The sequence below is a fragment of the Pseudopipra pipra genome, chromosome 8 (genome assembly GCF_036250125.1).
Source record: "Pseudopipra pipra isolate bDixPip1 chromosome 8, bDixPip1.hap1, whole genome shotgun sequence".
NCBI lineage: Eukaryota > Metazoa > Chordata > Aves > Passeriformes > Pipridae > Pseudopipra > Pseudopipra pipra.
In genome coordinates this window covers 17,174,099-17,194,738 of record NC_087556.1, presented here as the reverse complement: position 1 = coordinate 17,194,738, position 20,640 = coordinate 17,174,099, and the positions used below count along the sequence as shown (strand labels likewise).

At 39.9% G+C, this 20,640-nt stretch overlaps 1 protein-coding gene across 11 annotated transcripts in view; it reads right to left on the bottom strand.

Annotated features, from left to right (window-relative positions):
* The window catches only part of GBF1 (golgi brefeldin A resistant guanine nucleotide exchange factor 1), a 106,257-nt gene that overhangs the window by 15,697 nt on the left and 69,920 nt on the right, over nucleotides 1-20,640 (bottom strand). For 5 of the 11 annotated variants that reach the window (XM_064662686.1, XM_064662684.1, XM_064662685.1 and 2 more), the window contains 16 exons: nucleotides 19,451-19,549; nucleotides 18,095-18,130; nucleotides 14,311-14,446; nucleotides 11,605-11,834; nucleotides 10,957-11,125; nucleotides 10,561-10,772; nucleotides 9,783-9,881; nucleotides 9,172-9,366; nucleotides 8,642-8,828; nucleotides 8,027-8,167; nucleotides 7,388-7,476; nucleotides 4,135-4,337; nucleotides 3,592-3,715; nucleotides 3,168-3,293; nucleotides 2,487-2,569; nucleotides 4-240 (listed from right to left, as the gene is read on the bottom strand). In XM_064662686.1, the coding sequence (XP_064518756.1) occupies nucleotides 4-240; nucleotides 2,487-2,569; nucleotides 3,168-3,293; nucleotides 3,592-3,715; nucleotides 4,135-4,337; nucleotides 7,388-7,476; nucleotides 8,027-8,167; nucleotides 8,642-8,828; nucleotides 9,172-9,366; nucleotides 9,783-9,881; nucleotides 10,561-10,772; nucleotides 10,957-11,125; nucleotides 11,605-11,834; nucleotides 14,311-14,446; nucleotides 18,095-18,130; nucleotides 19,451-19,549 (2,366 nt within the window). The remainder of the gene's footprint in view (nucleotides 1-3; nucleotides 241-2,486; nucleotides 2,570-3,167; nucleotides 3,294-3,591; nucleotides 3,716-4,134; nucleotides 4,338-7,387; nucleotides 7,477-8,026; nucleotides 8,168-8,641; nucleotides 8,829-9,171; nucleotides 9,367-9,782; nucleotides 9,882-10,560; nucleotides 10,773-10,956; nucleotides 11,126-11,604; nucleotides 11,835-14,310; nucleotides 14,447-18,094; nucleotides 18,131-19,450; nucleotides 19,550-20,640) is intronic. The other 6 variants (XM_064662691.1, XM_064662694.1, XM_064662693.1 and 3 more) reach the window with 4 other exon arrangements.

Here is a 20,640-nt window from a genome sequence, read left to right as displayed (position 1 = left end):
TACCTGAAACCAGAAATAGCCTTCTGGATTATTGTTTCTTCTAAGCTCTTGTCAAAAACATAAGAAAGTGCTGCAATGGTTGGCCCCCATGTCATGGTGAAGAGATCATGGTCATAGCTTCCAGGAGGCACATGGAGAAATATTCCCTCATCCGTGGCACCACGATGTAGCAGGACATTCCAGATATAGTTTTCCTTCACCAGGCCCGTCTGTTCTTCTGGCATCACTATCTCATCATTTCTACAATGTAGGAAGGCAGAAAGGTTGAATTTTTCATTCTGAGCCAAACCTAACATTTACGCCTTTTTATTACTTGGTCCCAGAGATAAGCAATACCTATCCTGGAACAATTTTGCTAGCTCCTGAAACAGTCTCTTAAAGCTTCCCTGCTTCTCCTGTCCCTCTTTGATATCTTGAATATAAAGTCTGGTGGCTCTCAGAAGCACCCGGCAGTAACAGTGTACGGACAGTATTGAAGAAGCATCTACCAAACACTACAAGTGCAAAATGCAACACAAACTGCAGTTAAATGATGAGAAATTTTGAACAGCACACTGGCATAGCTTCAACCCCATCCCAGCTCTCGCTGTGTTAGAGTGCTCTCCCTATCTCATTATTCTCAGGCAAAAGAAAAATTGTTATATCACTGCAGTCACAGTCAGGAGTATCTTGTAAAAGACTAATGAAAATATTCATATTATGCCAAAATCAAATATTAGAAAGCCAAGTAGTATAAAATTAAAGATAAAACAAGAAATCAAATGTATGATGGGTGATTTATAACCAGGGTACCACAGCTCCTTAATCTAACTTGGATAAAGCTACACAGTAATAAAATAATTATGATTAACGCCAAGTACTGCTTGCAATCACAGGTTAAAATATATCAAGCCTAAATACATACTCCCTAGACTCAGGTAACATTGCACAAGAGAAAATCCTCTGCAAATGACCAACTAATTGAACAAGAGTCTCAAAGCCACTAAGAATAGTAGATTGCAGTCAATTTGGAAAGTAAAAGCCTTTCTGCAGCAATCAAAAAATAATGTCCTTTACTGCCAAAGAAGCAATTTTCATGTGCTAATGACAACTATAAAAAATGCTCTTGATTTATGCATAAGTAATAAGCTCTTCTCAGTTTCAGGTGCTGGCATATTTTGACAAGAGCTATTAAAACTGAGATTATATAGGAAAGTAAGTTTGCAGTCAACAGCTTATTTTTTCTAAGAACTCATATTTGATTAATATTAACAGAAGCAAGTGAAAGGGTTTACTTGGAAAGTCTCAGGACGTGAAATTGTGCTCAAAACTGAAATGCTGAGATCCTGAACAGATCATGTACTACCTCATACAGATTTCAGTCTGATTTCCCCGCCCCCCAATAGTACAAAGAAAACAAAGTTCCTCAATCTCAACTATGACACTGTGGCAGTCTGTCTGAGATGGAGCAATTCTGAAATTAAATACCAATTGTTTTAGTCACAGAACATACTGAAACAGCTCATGTATCTGGTGAAGGGGGGATAAAGGGGAATAGACTGGGACAGAGGCACTAGGCAACCGAACAATATGAGGATACTCTCAGGTAACTATTCAAAACATTAAGGACATCCTCAGGGAAGAGAAGCCAATCAAAACTAGAGTTTTATTTGAAAGCTAGAGCTATCTCTTGAAGAACTTCTAGATATTCAGTATAGGCAGCAATCCCACCTTCCTAGAGAAGGCTCAAAAGGGAGAGTCAGCCTAATCACACTGCCCTGCTTCCAGCACAAGCTACTGCAGACAGAAATCAACAGAGTCAGTCACATCCTGTCTCCTCAGAGATGTAATCCGCTCAGCTTCAAACTGGCTGGGCTTCGATTTACTGATAGGCTAGATTTTTAATCTATTATTGAAGCTTAGTGCCCAAAGCCAGTCTGTGCACAAAAGGGTCTCAACCACCAGGAATTCTCCTCAAATATTGGTCAGTGTGTCAAGAGCTTTAGGGGTGGCAGAAGAGACTGATGCAGATAGCAGCCTCATGTGAAGAGCTCAAAAGCAGAATATATTAAACTGAGACCTGGACACATTATGTCAGGGCACCAGTGCAGTCCTGGGGATGAGATACTATCTCTCAAACCACATAAAAAGTTCTAAAAGAGTCTAAAGGCCTGGTCTGGAGAACAGAGTCTTCTTAGATACAGCATTCCATATGTGCTGGTCTTGCTCAGCTGTTCTTTTCCGTTTTCATAGAAGTAACATATTTTCTAACTTTATCTTAAGCTCTGTGGATTAAAATACCATGGAAAAAATCCAAAGATACAAATCCAAGTGTAATTGCTGTGACAGGCTTGTTACTACAGCCCCACATGGAGCTGGAATTTGGTCTGAGGCAAACAGGCACATGACTGTTGAGATGCTTTCCATACTCTCCAGATATCCCACAGACCCAACAACTCTAGTTTGTATGCTCTCTGCATACAAGGAAATGACAGATTGATTCTTACTTGATGGCATGATACATGTCTTCCAGTATGTCCTGTTCAAAGTCTTTGCCTCCATTCACACCTTTCAGGTTCTTCCGAAACTCCTGAAAAAAGTTACACCAATGTCAATTCCTAGTATCTCCAATTTAAAACTCTTTGGCTAGGATCAGTACTCCACTTGTTTTTCATGGGGCCAGAATGAGATTCTCCTACATTCTTCAACATGCAGCCTCAAAATTCAAAGACTAAATGCTATTCTTAGAGGGAGTAGTGTCCAGCAACTCCTGTCTATGCTCACAAGGAAAGAATAGAGACACAACATAACACATGCTTAGCTAATGCTGGACATCAGAATGACAGGTCTGCATCAGAATGACAGGATTGACACTCACAAGACTTGAACTCTCTAGAAGCCCACAGCAGCACAACAATCTTACTATGTCTTAGTATACAGTTTGCTCACACAAACAAAAGCCTATTGATAAACACAGTAAGTTGTCCGCTAAGCTCATATTTCTTCAGGTTGCCCCTTGTCCACAACTCCCCACTCAAACTATACTCAACTTTGGTGCTGCACTCCAGCTTACTGTGTACCTGAGTGAAGAATGCCAAGCAAAAAAAGAGAATGCCATTAAGATAAAAAGAGTCACTACACTGTTACCAAAACCAGAGAAGACAGATGCCTACAGTGGTAGCACCCACCTCCAGAGTCATTGGGACGTTCTGCTTGCGGACATTGTGGTTGTGCTGGTCAGTGTTCAGCATAATAACTGCATAGGCCAGGGCAAAGCAGGCATCACTATTAGCAAATGGGGACCCGTTTGATTTCTGAAAGGCAAATATATGCACAGATTAGTCCTACAGGAGCAGTGATACCAGTGACCAAGACAGCCATTTTCCTAACAGTACTGAATCATCTCTGGGACAAACAAAAATCCCAGGCTCTGGCTCCAGCTTCCAAAAAGCACCCCAGAAATCTATTTGCCACTGCCACCTCCTACAAAATAGCTGCTGCTTGCAGGGCACAGTAAGCTTATATAGGCAGTTTGATCTGACATGTCCATCATGGCAAGCAGATGGTCACAGAAGAATACAGTTTTGAGCTTTCTGCCCACCAAGTACACACCCTCCAATGTTCTGTGAAGGCTTCTAACAGTCTCTGGATTACAGGAGCCTCTCCTGGTAATCTAAAGGCCTCTAGATAAAGTCGTAAAGCTTCATCCAGCCTTAAACCTTGGAAGCTGAAAGTCCTGCAAAAAGAATAAAATACAATGAGAAGCTGAAACAGGATGGGAAAGGTAAGATAAACTTACTGATTACAGTCTTGTTTGTTCAGAGAGTAAACAGAAGAGAGTGAGGAGAGAAGAAAAGAAATATACCATGAATGGGCAAAAAACAATAAAAGAGTCAACAATCCAACAATCCTAATCATGATTATGTATGTAATTATCTGTCCAGTCTTCACAGAGACTGCCCTGATGAAAGGAGTTTGAATATCATACTATTATATGTATCTAAGGTGTTACCATATGCAAGAATTATGGCATGGCAGTACACAGAACCAAGTATATAAATCCAATGCCTCCAGGAACTATCGTCCTATTGCTTCTTTTAAATTATTCTTAACTTTCACCCCTTCCTGACTAAAGAGATACAGAAAGATACTCACCCAACAAAGCTTTCCAGTAAGTCTATGTTCTTGCGGTCACTCACAAATTCCCCAATCATTTTTTTGTCAAGGCGAGGATTTTCCCGTAGCCACCTGGCCACTTCATTGTTGTCAATGGGGGTGGCAAGAAGGTTTTTCTCCTGCAGAAACTGTATCCCTTTCTTTGGCTTTTGGTTGAACTGCTCTGTTCCGGTTATCAGGAGCTGAAGGAGACATTCTGATAATTACAGCTTGAAGTGCATTTCTTACTTTAGATTGTTTTTAGCATTTGAACCAAAAACAAAATAGAAGAAAGATCAGTTTCAGCATGATCAAATTCACTGTACTGTGTAATCCAGGAAAAAGGCTAACCAAGAACAGAAAACCTGCATTCATCACAAGGATTCACTATCAAATAATTCTGGACAAAGCAAGCATGAGCTGCCATCTTTGAAAAGCTTTAACGTTTACCCAAGCAATAAGCTCTGCTATTCCAAATGCCTCACCTGCTCTAGTATGTAAACAGAGCAGATGAAGGTCTCTGATGAACCCTGCACACGTGGCAAGATCAACCCTACCCAGCTGCAAAGCAGCACTGCTCTATTGCCCTCTCCTGCCCACTTTGGCTCCAGGCTCTCGTAACTCTACCTCGCCACCAGGAGACATACAGCAAGAATCCTTGGCACTTATTCAGCAGGTGCAATGACAAAGTGCTGCAAAAGCTTAAACTAAGAACCAGAAAACATTCTGCGAGTGAGAAACCGTCCCAAGAACATCTGGTATTCCAGCCTGACAAAGTTACCTCTAGGGTGGGAAGAGCAGGTGTTTTTGACTTTGAAGGGAAGTCAACTACTCTGCCCTGCTAGGAAGCTAGGCTATACCACAGTCACAGTGTAATAAAACAACTGACTAAGAAAGGGTTAACTGAATGTTCTTGGTGGTGTTCAGAAAAACCAAAAGCACAAACAATGGTATGAACTTTACTAAGGAACCAGAATAAATGTCAGTTCCCTGTTAGCTCCTATCACGATCAAACCGCTAGCAATGACCTAGTGAACTAAATTCGTGACCATCATGATTACTAGCTCCCCTGGCTTTCTCAGTACCACAGAAGCCACTAGCCCTCTGCTTTCTGCTTCCCCTGCCTGTGTGAACATCCTCAGAATTGCAGTGAAACACAGATCCTGAAATAGCATGGAGTGTACAAGGACCCAGTGAGGACATAACAAAAGAATAATCATGTGCTGCCATGGTCTAACAGGCCTGAAGGGACTGTATGACACTGGCAGCATTTCTGTTTAGCTGTAAATCCTGTAATCCAAGTCCTAGGGTATTCTGTGGACTAGCTAAGTCCATAGGCTTCTTTAAAACCACTTGAAAGGAGACCAGACTGCTGGCAGTTTGCACTGCATTTATAATCATGTCATTCCTGTGCTTCCGAGCTCCCGGTCATTGCCTTTGGAAAAATCAAAGAAAACTTTCTGTTTGATGCATAATTTGTTTTCTGCTTTTATTTAGCTTTTTTCCTCCTTTCAGCTGTGGTAGTGTTTAGTACTTTAGAGGTTAAAGGAAGTAGAACGTGCTGGTGCCATGTTGGCGTCAGCATTACTAAAGCTCAGTGTTTAGTGTGCCCTGTTTCCATGCTCAGGATGAAACCATTAGCAGATTTAAGGTCAGAAAACAATTTTCCCTAGGCAAACTCAGAGATTTATGAACATCTTGCTTCACTCTACTCTTGATTTCTTCTAACTTTTCCAGCACAGTAAAGCCAGAGTATTACCAAAGGTTTTCATTTAGGGCAGTGGAAGCACTATGCAAGCTCCCTTCTCAACAGTGGACTTCCACAGAGTCCATCAGCAAAGCTGCTATGAAAGCAAGATTTAATGCAAAGCAAAGGATTACAAATGAAACCGTAGCTAAAACAACATTAATTTCTTAGAAATTAATTAATGCCAAAACTCCGTGGTTCATTTGAACACTGTGCTGACAATCATTTCCCCCCACAGTTGTGGCTGAGCAAGGCAGTTACCATTATCCCACTGCAGCACCGTGTTGTAGGTAAAGAAACAATTTCCTAAGTACTGCAGCAAACTTCCTAGACAGAAACCAACGCTTTAAATTACACACAGATCCAGAGACTGCCAGAGTGGATCACAAAGCATAGGTTGGGCAGTAGAAAGAGATCTGTTGCATTTTCTTCAGTATTTTTGTTTAAGTAAGTTTAAACAAATACAACCACCAATTCTTTATAATAACGTGAAATAAAACCACCTTTGCTGGAGAGAGAAGCGAAAAGTCCTTCAGTCAGATACAAGTAAAAAAACCTTTCTCTTTACCACCAATAAATCCTTCAAAGACATTAATTTCTTTTCCACTATATCATCTGGTTCCTTACCCCACAACTATTATGGTCAGTCATGTTTCATCCAGAATATGTGTCATTTTCATATTGAAATTTAGCAATCACAGATAACCTTCCTCATGTATATGTTGTGCAAAGAGAACAAAGTCTGTACAAAGAACATATGTGAATGGAAAAAGACCCAACAAACCCAGAACAGAAACCCCCAAACAATCCCATGTAACCCATAGGAACTTTAGATGAAGCAGGACAGTACCTGATGTTTGACACAACACAGCAGATAAATACAAAGCCATTTAGTATGGAGCACCTTTGTCAACACTAGACCTAGACTGGACCCACTCAGGGAATGGTAAAGTTGTACAAAGTTTAGACTATAACTTGGATTAATGAGGTTCAAGGAAATGGACATCTGAAAACAATGAATGGCTTTGCCACAATCATGACAATCTTTTTGGTCCTTCTTATGACAAAGCAAACACAGGAACAAGCAAATTAGAATAGCAGACTAGTTAATTTCTACCACAGGCCTCTTGGTACACTCCCCATTTACAGCTTTGATAAAGACTAGTGAACCTGTCCTTTTTGATGAAAGTATCTGATTGTCATCGTATAACACAAACTAGATCCAGAAACTTTCCCACCCAGAAATCAGATGGACCTAGCTTACAAACTGTGCCACAAAATTTCCCCAACACCTCTTGCAACCTTTAGCACAACTAAACCATAACAGGTAATAATCACTGCTGTCTCTGCAGTGCAGTGGGATTTTCAGTGACTGACTCTGTAATTCTGATCAGCAGAGACCAGAACTCAAAACTGCTGAGATATGAACAGTCATGCAAAGCCCACAGGGGAGGGAAAATAAAGAGAACATTCAAAGATCCACTTGTAGTACATTTCAAATCATACCTTCTTTTTGTTCTTAATCTGCATAAGTTCCTGAGGGCTTGGAAGGATGCAAGAAAATCGAGTAGGCTTCCTGGGGATACTCTTCTCAGCTAGAAAGACAAAGTGTCATTACAGTCAAACCTACCCCCAGAGTAGCACTCAGGCATGAGATGTCCCACAACAGCTTTCAGTTATGGAGTTTTGCTGCAATGTGCTGTCCTGCAAATGGCAGTCACACTCCTATTTAATTACTAAATTCCTCCCACCCACATTTTTTCAACACAATTACATAGCAGCTTCTTGTCCCAGACAATTTCACACATCCCCAGGATTTAATTTTCTGGCTATTTTGATTACCTACACTACCGATTCCCTGGAAAGCCCCTAAATGCCTTCAAAACACTAAGCACTGGTATGAATTTCACACACTTTTGCCCCAGAGTGACCCACCAGATCTAACCCCTCCCATAAGAAATGCCAGTTAGTAGGCATATACAGTCCACATAAAAGAAACAAACGTTCACCATATACTTTCTTCTGATTTTGAACACAACAGCTACAGTGGTCTACAGCATAGCAGAACTGGTCAGCAAATGTCAGGACCATTCTTAGCATATACACAGTCAGGGTACTGTGTCAGGGTACTGCAGAGACTATTACCTGCCTCACTTCCTCCTTCCAGTTCTGTGCAGCTCTCCTTCATCTGGTCAGCCATAAGGCATCCACTCGTGGGAGGACATGCCCCAGCTGTCTCTGAGACTGCACTGGAAGATCTTCTCTCACTGAATACTCTCTCAATACCTGTAGAAGTTAAAAAAAAACAACAAATGAACAAGCAAACAAACAAAAATAACAAAAATCTCCAAACCCAAATGAAAAACCCACAGAGAAATAAACCCATAAGCCAAGAAAAAAAAGCTAGCAACAGAGAAATAAGGAATTGATCACTTGAAACTGAATATGTGCTTATTCAAAGGAGTTCCTGCCAGTAACTGTGACTTTGCAGTATCCTTAGAATTTTGCCTACATGAATTCCAAGGCATAGTCTCATTCTGTTGGCCTTTATATAAAGTTCACATGAGCAGTGTATTTTAATATCTGTAAATTTTACAAATAGCAAGGTATATATATATACCTCGTGTAGTTATAAAACATGCAACAGGAAGACTGAAAACATGTATTTAAGCAGTTTACTATGTCAGCAACCAAAATGAGATCTCCAAGTTTAGCACAGGACTAAGCTTAATATTAAAATATCAGAAAAAGGGGTCTTACTATTGCTTGTTTCTTTAGTACTGTTGATGGTTTCTGGGCTGGGTTTGACAACTTCCTTCTCTTGTTGATGAATGTTACTCAGCACTTTGGCCTGGCAATGTGCTTCAGTGCTATCTATCACTGTCAGCAATGCTTCCAGAGACAGCAGATGAACAGTATACAGCTGTCCAGAAACTGGGAAGGCATTCTGGGAAATAACATGTCAGTATTAGTCAACTTTTGTGCCTCTCTCACCATAACAGGGAAAGAAAGTTTCCCCCCACAGCTTGGCAAAGCCCAAAGAATAGAGCAGAACACCCTAAGCTTTTCACCCTAAGCTTTCTAGCACGTAGTTAATAGTTTATTTGCTCTGACATTATTAAAGCACCATGGCTATTCTTTTCTCTTCTGCCTCCAAATGTTAAATGGCCTTGTTCATCCCTACAGCCTACTCACCCTGGATCTTTTGACCACTCCCATTCTTAAGTCCTGCATCTGTGCTCACCCTTGCCCTGTGGCTGCCCCTCCCTTCCCCAGCCACGGTTCAGCACCTTGGAGAGCAGCTTGGTGAGCTCCTCGAAGAGGTTGGCGCAGTAGTAGTCACAGTCATAGTTAATATACAGCTCGGTCACGAAGCTGGGAATCCTCCACAGCTGAACGATGGCTTCCAAAGCCATCTCCTTCATTTCATAGGGCATCTTTGGGTTTTCCACAGTGATTATTTCCATCAGCTTCTTGATATACATCTGGCAAAAACACAGGGCAGCCCAGTTTAAGGAAAGAAAAAAGAAAGCAGGGCAGTGAATAGCTTTGAGGACTACTGAAAGAGATTTAAGCTTCATCTTCCCACATAACATTCCACCTTTAACGATGGCTCATTCCGAAGGAGGTTGTAAAAAGGTTTCAAATAGTTCTACCATTTGGTGCACCTGGATTTCCTGTTCTAAAAAAACCAGTATGAAGGCAGGCAGCATAGTACACCAGTCTCAAAGACACTGGATTATCCAACAAGAAATGGCCTATACAGCCTATCCATAATACACTGAATCATTTATACAAAGGTCAGCTGACACTTAGACAGTATCTTATTGCCTAGCTACATGCATTCAACTGAAGGCCAATAAACTATTACTGGGCACCCAATGATATTCAAAAAACTCACCTCCAGCTGGAATTTCAGATGCTCTCTCATGCTCTCAAAGAGAAGAAAGCACACCCTGAGGGAAGCTGCGTACAGATTGAGTCTTTCAACACTCAGCAGCTGAACAAGAAACAAAAAACCCTTTCAAAATTACAAAGGCAAGTCATCACGTGCTATAAGTAGCAGTACTGTGGCACTGCAGGTATCACCTGCAATCGACCAGAAATCCACACATTGCCTCCCATAGCAATAGTATTTCAAAAAACAATCCCTTGTTCAATCTCCTGGTCTCACTTTTTGCTAGTGAGGATGAACATGCTTAATTCTCTTCTGCATGTGGTAATACTTCTCCTACTACAACTTTGTTCTTTTGCCAAGTCCACAGAGCCTGTCAGTGGTAAAGGAACATGGGAGAGAACCTGCCTCCGAGATGGCCCCTGTGCAGTTAACAACCTGGTACTACAAAAGTTTGACCTACAATTAAACTGGTAACTTGCATCCATAATTACCTCAAAACCAATTATATCAAAACACTGTGTTATCCCACAGTAACAGTTCGTTCAAATCACCTTCATCCTTCCTGGCCCTGGTCTGCAGAAAATAGTACATGACAATCTCTCTGGCTTTGCAGCAGCACTATTCAGTGCAATTCAGAACTCTCATTGCAGTGCAGCAGAGGGCTTGTTTGAAGACTGAGACCCACCAAACCTCTTAATGCTAAATTCCAATAAACTATTTGATGCAAATTAGTATCTGACTGCCCAGTGCCATATGCCAAGCTTGCATGAGCCAGACTCACTTGAAACAGATGCCGGCACAACTCCTCCTTCACAAGTCCCAAGAGGGACTGGCAGTTTGCAATGGGTGCTGACTCCAGGGCAACAGTTAGCAGCTGCAGCCCCATGTGGATCATCACCTCAGAGTTGTGGCGGTCGTGAGGGTTGGTGAGGGAGATAAGAAAGCGGAACAGTTCTCTAATACATGGTAACCCATATGGGACCAGAGCTGCTCCTAAAGGAAAAGCAGAGATTAGCAGTCTTAACTTTGGGTTTGCTTTTTGCAGGTGCCTGGCAAGTGTTAAAAATTGAATTGTTACAGACCTGCTAAGGAATAGGAGCTTATCACCCTCTTAGTATAAAGTGAAACAGAACAGTGGAAAGGAGACAGGACTTTAGCAGCACTGCCCACCTCTTACCTTCTTTCTGGGAAGACTGAGTAAAACGTACTCCCCGGGGATTTACATAGTCCATGTCATGAACTGAGGCAGAGTCAGAATGTTCTGCTACAGATGTGCACTCCTCTAGGACCTCAGGGATAGACTCGACAGAAGCTGATTGGATCTTCTCCTCCCTCAGACTTTCATTCTTCATTGAGAACAGTCATTTGAGAAAGAAACAAGAGTTAACAAGCACTAGACAAGTTAAAAAAAAAACGTTTATATGTTTACAGTTAATTTGGAACTATTACAACAACATAGGTCACTAACGGAAGAGGATCAGACAAACAAAATTTAAGAGAAAAGAAAGCCTCTAGATAATCTGCAACCCTCTCTACCCTTTCACTTACATCTAGCTCTTATAGGTTTTACATAACTCTAGCTTGTGAGACTAAGGACTTGACTTTAAAAATACTCCTATAACCTATCAGTTCTTACTGCCCCTGAGGTTAGAATTTGGCTCTTTTGTTTTAATTTCAGTACAGTACTTCTGTTTATGCCATCCTAGCATTTTTACCATTCAAAGTATCCGCAGCTCTAATCCATCTTCTCAACAGTATTAGTGTTGGGGGGGAAAGTGATTATGCTGGGAGTTGAAACTTTTCTTGAGAAGTTATAACCACATACCTGGAGTTCGGGCTGATTTTGATTTTCAGTGACTTTGGCCTCATTTGAAGGCATTCCTGCATTAAGTCCCAAAGAAGCGACTTGATCCAAGTCTGTCAGGTCTTCCTTGGAAGTTGTCTGTGAGGACAACTCCAAACCACTGTCTGTAACGGGGCTGACTGCAGATGAAACGTTTTCTGAGCTTCCAGAGGAGCTGGGAGAAGGAGCATCTATGAAAGCAACTCCACTTCCTGATGAGAAACAGAAGCAAAAAGATCACTATTACTCTTTCCGTCAACCACAAATTTATATATTAAATACAGCAACAAAGAATTACTTTCATACTACTTCCCACTACAAAAGGTCTCAGTTATGCACTAATGTATATGACACAGATAAACTAAGATCTCTTTTGCTCGGTATTAATGAATTAAACAGATGAACAGGTGAGATACTAGCAGTTCTCCAAATTAAAACACAATAGTTGGACTTTAACACTCAGCAAATAAGGAAAATCACATAGTTAGCTAAAGGGTGCAGAGGATTTACATAACTAAGAAGGAATCCAAAACTACTCCAGTACTTTCCTTCAAAGTGAGAGTTTTAACTTAAATCTATGGCACAAGCTATTTCTTTAATTCTCCCTAAACAAAGGAAATTGCAATAGCATTCAAATGGGTCTGAAATGGAGCAGTGAAAAATTTTTACTATTTCTAAATATGAGACAGTGCTCCAAGAATCTAAGTTTTCCTTTTGAAGAAACTCACATATTTGGAGCTCTCACTGTTCTGAGGAGAACTTAAAAAAATATTTAAACCACAAATATTTAAAAAAGAGAAGATATAGTGCAGAGCATAGTAATAAAGGCACAAACCAGAGTTATGAATTTAAGCATGAAATGTGTATAGTTTTGCACAATGGTGTTTTATCACTGACTTGATTTTTGGAAATGTCTTGAATAAGTAGCAGATTGTTACTTGATTTTTAAGAAATGTATGACCAGTTTTGCAATCTTTTCTTCTTCACCTGCTAAGCCAGGATTCCGGCTTAAAAAGCACCATTAATGTATTACCTAACACTACAAGGTTAGAGTTAATGACACGTTTTGTAAAACAACTCAACTTACCCTCTGAAATGTTATAGGAGTTAAAATGCTCTTTGACAGATTTTAATACCTATTTGAAAATTTAAATACAATGATGATGTATGTAGAGATAAGTTCTCATCTGCATGGATGTTCTGACTTATAGGCAATTTGATCATATTTATTATTTCCTTAGTTTTCACTAATCATGCAGTAGTGTAAAACATACTTTGGATCTTTCACACTACATAGTTTCCTGTGATGAAGTGTCAGAACTACGTCTTTTACATAGCTATTGTTTCTATTTTCCTGTCTGCTTTCTTTCACTGGTAATGTTTATGTCTGACCATCAAACTGTAGAGTGCATAAGAGACAGAGTACTTCGCAGCCGGAGGGACTCATTTATCCAGAGCAGAGTTTACAAAGTTATAACTATTTAGTCTATTCCTACACAACAATAAGATATGGAAGCCCCCAACATTACATCCTTAAGCTCACAGCACTAGTCACATACGGTAACACTTCTGCAGGCTGAATCAAAGCACGTGAATAAGGATTCAGGCATATACCCATTAGTTTTCTGCACACAATCCCCTTTCGGGTACTTTTGCTGTTCCCTCTGTTTTTTCCCTATATAACTCTTCAAGCCTCCTTACCACATCAAGGTCTCTATTCTTCCCATAACAGTCATAAGCACAACCTCTATTTCCCTGTCCCTTAATGAGTGTAGCCTTTATTCAAATTACAGGGACTGTGTGTGTGCACTTTCACTCTTCACATCTGTTGTGAGAGGTATGTTCATTCTCTCATCTTTGACACCTAAGATTCTGCACATCTCTTAGTTCTACCTATATATCTTCTGCAGTCACACTTTGCTCTTCCCTCTTTAGCACCACACTCACACCCTTTGGTAAACACTTCAGGAACACAGGAAGGAACATGCCACTTAAGTTAGCAATCTCCTACTAAAGGAAACCTCCTCAGCTCCATTTCCCTTACAGAATCACAGAATCGATTAGGCTGGAAAAGAACTCAGAGATCATCAAGTCTGACTGAACAAAACCATGTCAACTAGACCATGGCACTAAGTGCCACATCCAGTTTTTCCATAAACACCTCCAGGGACGGTGACTCCACTACCTGCCTGGGCAGTCCATTCCAATGTTTAATCACCCTTTCTGTGAAGAAATTGTTCCTCATATCCAGCCTAAACTTGCCTGGAGCGGCTTAACACTGTCCTGTTGCTAGTTGTCCTTAGGTCTCCTGTTGCCAGCATTCCTGTTCTCAATCTCTTCCACATATCCAGTGCAACTTCCAACTCCTCTCACCACATGGCTGTCCATAACCTCAGCCACCTCTGCAGGTGTCCATTCCCTTTTGTACAAACTACCCTCATGAGGTATGCTGAAGGCAGATAAATGCTGTCAAGTTATCCACAGGACCATGCCTTCCTCCAGCAATATGTATTTCCTGAAAACGCTGTCTCCTGAAAAGCTATGATATGCTTTATTGCTACGGTCACTGAGAACTAATAGAAAAAAACTAATGCAAAACAACATGTTAAGAGAAATGCAGTAAAGACAGATTCAAAAAAAACTCTAGGACTGAGGCTGTCTTGTCTCTTGAAACAGATTTCAACTTACCTGTGCTATTACTAGCATTGCCTGCTGACTGTTCTGTCGCAGGAGAGACCTTAGTTACATGTCGAGGAGGCCTTGGTGATCTCTTCTGCTTTTTCCATTTTGATGATTCACTCATTCCTCCAGCTCTCATTTTCAACTGAAAACCAATAATCATTAAGAATATCAGTATTGCAAAACCACATAATATAATGGATTACCCAAGCCAACCCACAAAGGCTATCTCAAAATCCTCAAAGTCAGGCAATAGCACTTAAGTATATCACACAAATTAATCAACACCTCAAAATCATGCAAACCAGCCCCTGACTCCCCACATATTAGCCAACAGTCCATGCCTGAATCAAGGGACAATTTACTGTAGTTACTCTGCTATAATATATATTTAACAGTTCAATTATGACAGCACTTCCATTTCCCTATCAGTATCTCCCAGCTTTGAATTAGGATAAAGAATTCTCTTGGAACTACAGGCACATCACAAATCTCTTTGCTTTTGCCAAAGCTTCCAGACTTCCAAAGGGCACCAATTAACGTATCTAAGTTAGGTTTGACACTCAACTAAAATTTCACCATCAAGTTGAGAACGAAGCCCAAGCGCCCAGCCCCACGCTGCAGTCTGCAGCTCTGTCACTGATCTCTTGCCTCATTCACTCTTCATCTTTGTAGCAATGCCACATTCACTTTCCTCCAGATATCCTTCACTACTAACAAGTATTTCTCTAACACTTCACTGGCTGCTGGTGCATGTCACATTGCAAATACCACCCTAGTGATTTAGAAACAAACCTTATTCTGCTTTCACCTGCCTTCTGTCATTATTCTTCTTCAGATCTAAATCTAATCTAACTCTTGGCATCCTTCTTGACCAGGATCCTACTTCTAGTTCACATACAGATCTTTGATTGGACAAACAATGACACAGCAGGAGCAGTGTAGACTGTGGCACTTGCTGCAGAGTGCTGTTATTTCAGGGTTGCAGATGCTCCAGAAGTTCCTAAAACAGTATGATATTTATTTACATGGCTAAAGGTAACGGCAAGCCTGAAAACAGGTTCCTTATAAAGTAAGTTCCTCCAAGTGCAGGATAGCACCTACTCCTGTGTTTGGTAGCTGCAGTCAGCTTTTCTGATGCTGTCAGACTTCTTCAGTTTGGGTGCAAGTTTAAGCACTGATTAGGCACCTTGCATGTAGTGGAAACTATTCAGCAAGTTTCAGTACCAGTCCCTATTTGGTATTCTACTTTGTAAATTTATCACAGTTAAGTTTTATTTTAGGCTATAATATTCCTTATTTCTTATATTCCTAGAATCAGATTTCAATTATAGAGAAGACAGTTATATTCCTTAGTATCTTCCTTTTCCTGCAACTTGCCTCCTTTCAGCTACCACTTCTCTTAAATGCCAATAAACCTTCTAGGATCCACTACTGGTTTTCCTTCACTTTCCATTTTCCAGGTAGAATTCTAACTTGCTTTATGGGGCCTTGGCCTGTAATTCTTCTCATTTAAACAAAGCTTGTGAAAATGTTATGTCCCAGTGCAGTAAACCCTTTGTGTAACTTTTCTTTGCACCAAACTGTATTTGTTTGATGACTAATCCCCACATTTTAGCTATGCTACAGTTTCCTTGAGCGTGTTAATTAACAGATTCAGAATTACTTTGCTGCTTGTTATTTCTTCCAAATTTTGCAGCAACAATCTTCTTCTAAATCACTTCTTCTGACAAACACTCGTGACAAGCACATAGCTAAAAATAAAATTTGGTAGATTTCAAAATGTTTTACAATGCTTATGGATCACGATCCTGTCATATAAAAATTGTCAGCTCTCTTATCTTTCCTATTTACTACTTCATAGGGCTATATAAAATATCTGTTATCTTTGATTCTTGCCGATTTCTAAAATCTCTCTGAGCCTTAGATATTAAGTTTTATTCACTAAAGCCTTAACTTGCAAATTAGATCAGATAGTTTTATCTATCAACTATTCTAGAAATAGCCATATGATTTTTTTCTCCCTTTTCAGGAACTTATAAGATTTGAAGATTTATGGTTCATTGTACCAAACTACTTCAAGTAGGAAGAAAACCCGGAAGCATTACGTGTTAAACCCAATTAAGTCTGTTTCACAGAATTTCAAAACAAAAGACTTTGCTTCTAGCTACTAAAACCTGTTGCCATTATTTGCCAGGTTAAATGTTACTTGCAGCAGGATGCAAAACTGAATCAGCAAAATGGAGGCAAGATACTGATAAGGGCACCACTCCTTTTTACCCTCAAGTCATGCTCTTGAGAAACGCGTAACTTTTGGACCATTCTATCAGAAGATTCAAGCTGACAATTTAATTAATATTTCTAATCTCCTCTTTCACACAGCACCAAATACCATCTCAGTTCAACACTAGTCCTTTCAAAAAAGCACTATTTCTCAGACACAACATCCACTCTTAGTGATTGTCCTGTGCTTTGTTTTAACCCTCAAGATTCCTCCTCTTGAGATTCGTAAGATAAAGGCCCACCTGTCATCATCTTGATTAACCTGTGCCATCTTTCAGAGACTGAGTCACAACAACTTCACATAGATGGGAAAGCTTTTTTTCCAGCACACAATATGACTCACTTGATTTTTTAAAGAATTTAATCAAAGTATAAAGCATTTAGACCAGAATCTAAATTTATTTGAGCTTTTTAGGTGGTTTTTTTTTCTTGTTGTAGTGTTTTTTGGGGTGTTGATTAGGGGTTTTTTGTGAGGAGGAGGAAGGTGAGATTACCCAATAGATCTTCTCCATCTCACACCATCCAGTACTCCACAATCTACACAAACAGGTATCTTTTTATTAGATTTACCTAGGACTACCTCCCATATAATTTTGCCCTCCCTCCTTTTTTTTTTTTCAGTTTTGCTTCTTCTTTCGCTCCATTGTAGCAAACCATTGCATAGATTTAAAAATATTGAAAAAGCAAACAGAAATGCTTAATCAAAATGTTTCATTGTCAAGAGGCTATATCCTATTTAACAAATAAACACTGAGTTTGGGAATTCTAAAACAATGCATGTATCAAAGGACAGCAATGTAACATCTTTCTTCCTGGATTTTGTTTTGAATTAAAAGGTAACAATCCCGTGACTCCTTGCTTTTAACATTTGTACAAAAAATGTAAAAAACACTTCTATGGTTTGCCTTTGACTAAAGGAACTATTTTTAAAGCAGTTTTTACCTTAAATTTCAAGGCATTTCCTGATTTTGCTAGAAAGCTTGGTTGTATTGTTAACAGGCTGAGATCTTAAACCCAAAGTTGCCTTCTCGACTAAATGCAGCAGCTAAATAGCATTTAATAGATCATTAACATATCCTGAATCTTAAACATAATCTAAAACTCTCCTTCCCTCTCCAATGCTCAGTGATATTATAGTTGCATTAGTTTTCTAATTATCAATGTCCTTGAAATTAGATTAAGCTTGTACTTTTGACAGTAAAAACTACCTGAAGTTAGTATTTAAAAAATATTCTTTAAAAATCAGAGTATAGAGGGAGCTCAGAGCTACTGTTCTTTCATCTGGGAACACAATACAAATTCAATTACATTTATATGAGTTACCTTTGGATAAAGAAATGTACACAAAATTTCAGAAGAAAAAAATTAGAAGATTCCAAATGCTTCCTTTGATAGATGAGGTTTTAACAATAAAACCCTGGCTAAGGTCTAGGAAGGTGAAGAAAAATGTAATACTAGAAGATTCTTTTTAAAGGGTCTGTGAATCTCATTTTTCTACAAGTCACCTTACCTGTACTCGTTTGTTTTTCCATAAGATACTGTAAGCCTCAAGAGAAAAGGGCAGGGGCCAATGATTAGTAATTAAAGTGATTATACTAAAACATGAGCTCATTCTAGATGCAGCATGGAACTGGTCAGCACACCAAGTAGCGTTCAAGACACAAAAGCATGCAGAGAGAACGCAGTCCACGATCCAAGTCCTGGAGACACCGATGCAGTCCAGTCATCTCACTTACATACATACCTGTACTGCAACAACTAATGAAGGTTATTTGGTGAAATGCATTTATGCATCTTAGGCAACTATGAACACAGTCCACCCCCAAAAATCTCTGAAAACTCAGATTTAGGTTCCTCGTGACCCACTGCAGAACCCAATGTTCTATTGCAAAGGGAAACATTTCGTAGCATTTTCTTCTGTGTAACTCTGCATAAATCTGGAAGTCTTCAGCCACTGTCTTTTCAAACTATGCTGTTTGGATAACTATTTTGTCCTAGACACAGGACAAAGAACGGCATTTCTAAATATTCTGTTCAACTCTGTTTGGACCAAATAATACTAATGGCAGACAAGAACTAAAGCTACCTTAACCTTATGAACCAACATGGAAAACTGAGAAGGGTCCCATCTAAGTTAGTTTTTCAGGGTTTCTATAACTGGTCCAAACCCAATAATCTGCAGGCTACAGTAATTCTTTAGAAGTATTTTTTGGGGGAATTAGCAGGGATTAACACATTTTGTAAATCAGTTCAGCCCCACTCATACCCCATTAACAAATACTGTGCTGGGAAACAAAGTTAATTTCAGCAGAAACGTGGCCCAAAATGTTTAAAATGTATAGCAGTTTCTTTCAAAAAAGCTTTAGAGAGCATTGAACTCTGTGGCTCTGTACCAAGTAACAAAGCTCAGAGATTCACCTTGAATAAAAATTTTTAAGGCATGCTTGGTCAACAGACTCCTCAGGTATATTTGCTACATCTATAACCGAGATGAACAGCTAGGATACGCAACACTTGAGACTTCAGTGGCCAATCTACACTTTTTTATGTTTCTTTTCTTTGTTTTTTCACTGTCAAATCTCATCCATGCCCTCCCACTCCTTCAGAGGATGCCGTGAGGGTATCGTAGGTGGCACTCACCAAGACACTGAATGCTTCAGTAAAACAAGGGTCTCTCCCTCCCAAGCCTGCCCCAGCTGCAGCCACAACACTGCAAAGCAACCATGGCATGCACTGTCCCCAAAAGCCATGCTGTGTCAAATGAGTGGAGGAAGATTTGCTGCACACAACGTAACTATCTCTCAAGTGGTGTTTACAAGAGAAGGAAGAAGGGAATAAGGTAAGAAGGGAGAAGGGAGAGAGAGACCTTCAGGTTCTTAAAGAGCAATACCCTCTCTAATTGGTTCAGAGCTTTGGCCTGTTCCCCACTACTTAGCTCCAGTTTGTTGAGGAGACATGGAGAAATCTGTGAAAGATAGGCAAATGCATGGTTTAAACAAAGCAAAATAAACCCAAAGAGAAGAATAACCTGGCAGAGTGCAAGGCTGCAGGGCAGACTCCTGGCATGCACAGCGAAGAGACAGTACAAGGAACTGCACAGAACACAACGGAGCATCACTTAACCGAGCTGGGAGCAGCCATCACTCGGTAAGGGTAGCGTAGCCTTCCTAAATTCAGTCACCTTCACTTTTCACCTGTGCACAGACCATGACAAAGTCTAATACCTGCAGTACATTAGCCTGATCTCTTTTAGCTTTCCTTAGGCCAGCCTATCATCATCACAAATCCTGTGACTGTTCTCCCACAGCAAGGGAAAACAAGCAGTCATTAGGTACATACAAGAATTAAAGCCCCAGGCTAGTTTCAGATTCCTACAGCCAAGCATTCAATCTCTCAAAACACTGCTATACTGGCTCTAAAATGTACATTTACCTATGTTGCCCCTTTTCTCAACTCATTAAAATAAAAACGGAGTGGAAGTTATAAAAAGTATATTCAGCATTAAGTTCAGACAGTTATTTCTTCTCTAGCAATCTTCTTCTCATCCTGTTGCTTTCAATAGTAGAATCCTTTACATTTATTGACATTCTTCATATGGAGGATAAAGAATACAGAAGTAGATATGGAGGTTCCTCAAGAGGACCTCCCTCCATCTAAGAAATTATTACATTAATAATCATATAAGGTCATGGTATTCATGGTATTTGAAATACTGAATCCAGCTGTTAAAACCCTCACTGTATTGAGTAAGATTGTGGCATTATAACCTCAGAAAATTGTGCATTTAGGGAAAGGAAGATAAAAAAAGAGTCTACTTCGATTTGGCTGCTAATAGATGGCATTGACCATGTGAACTAAGGTTTTCACTACACAATGTAGTGAAATCCACCAAAGCTTTTTCTGCAATAGCCCAATTTCATAATGCTTTCGTGCTGTTTCACCAGCCTCCAAAAGTTCCTTTCTACACACAAGGAACTGGACAAATATATCCTGAGAGCTCAGCATTAGACCTGCAGTGAATGAAGAATGAAGAGAAAGAAGCTGGAGAGAGAGCAG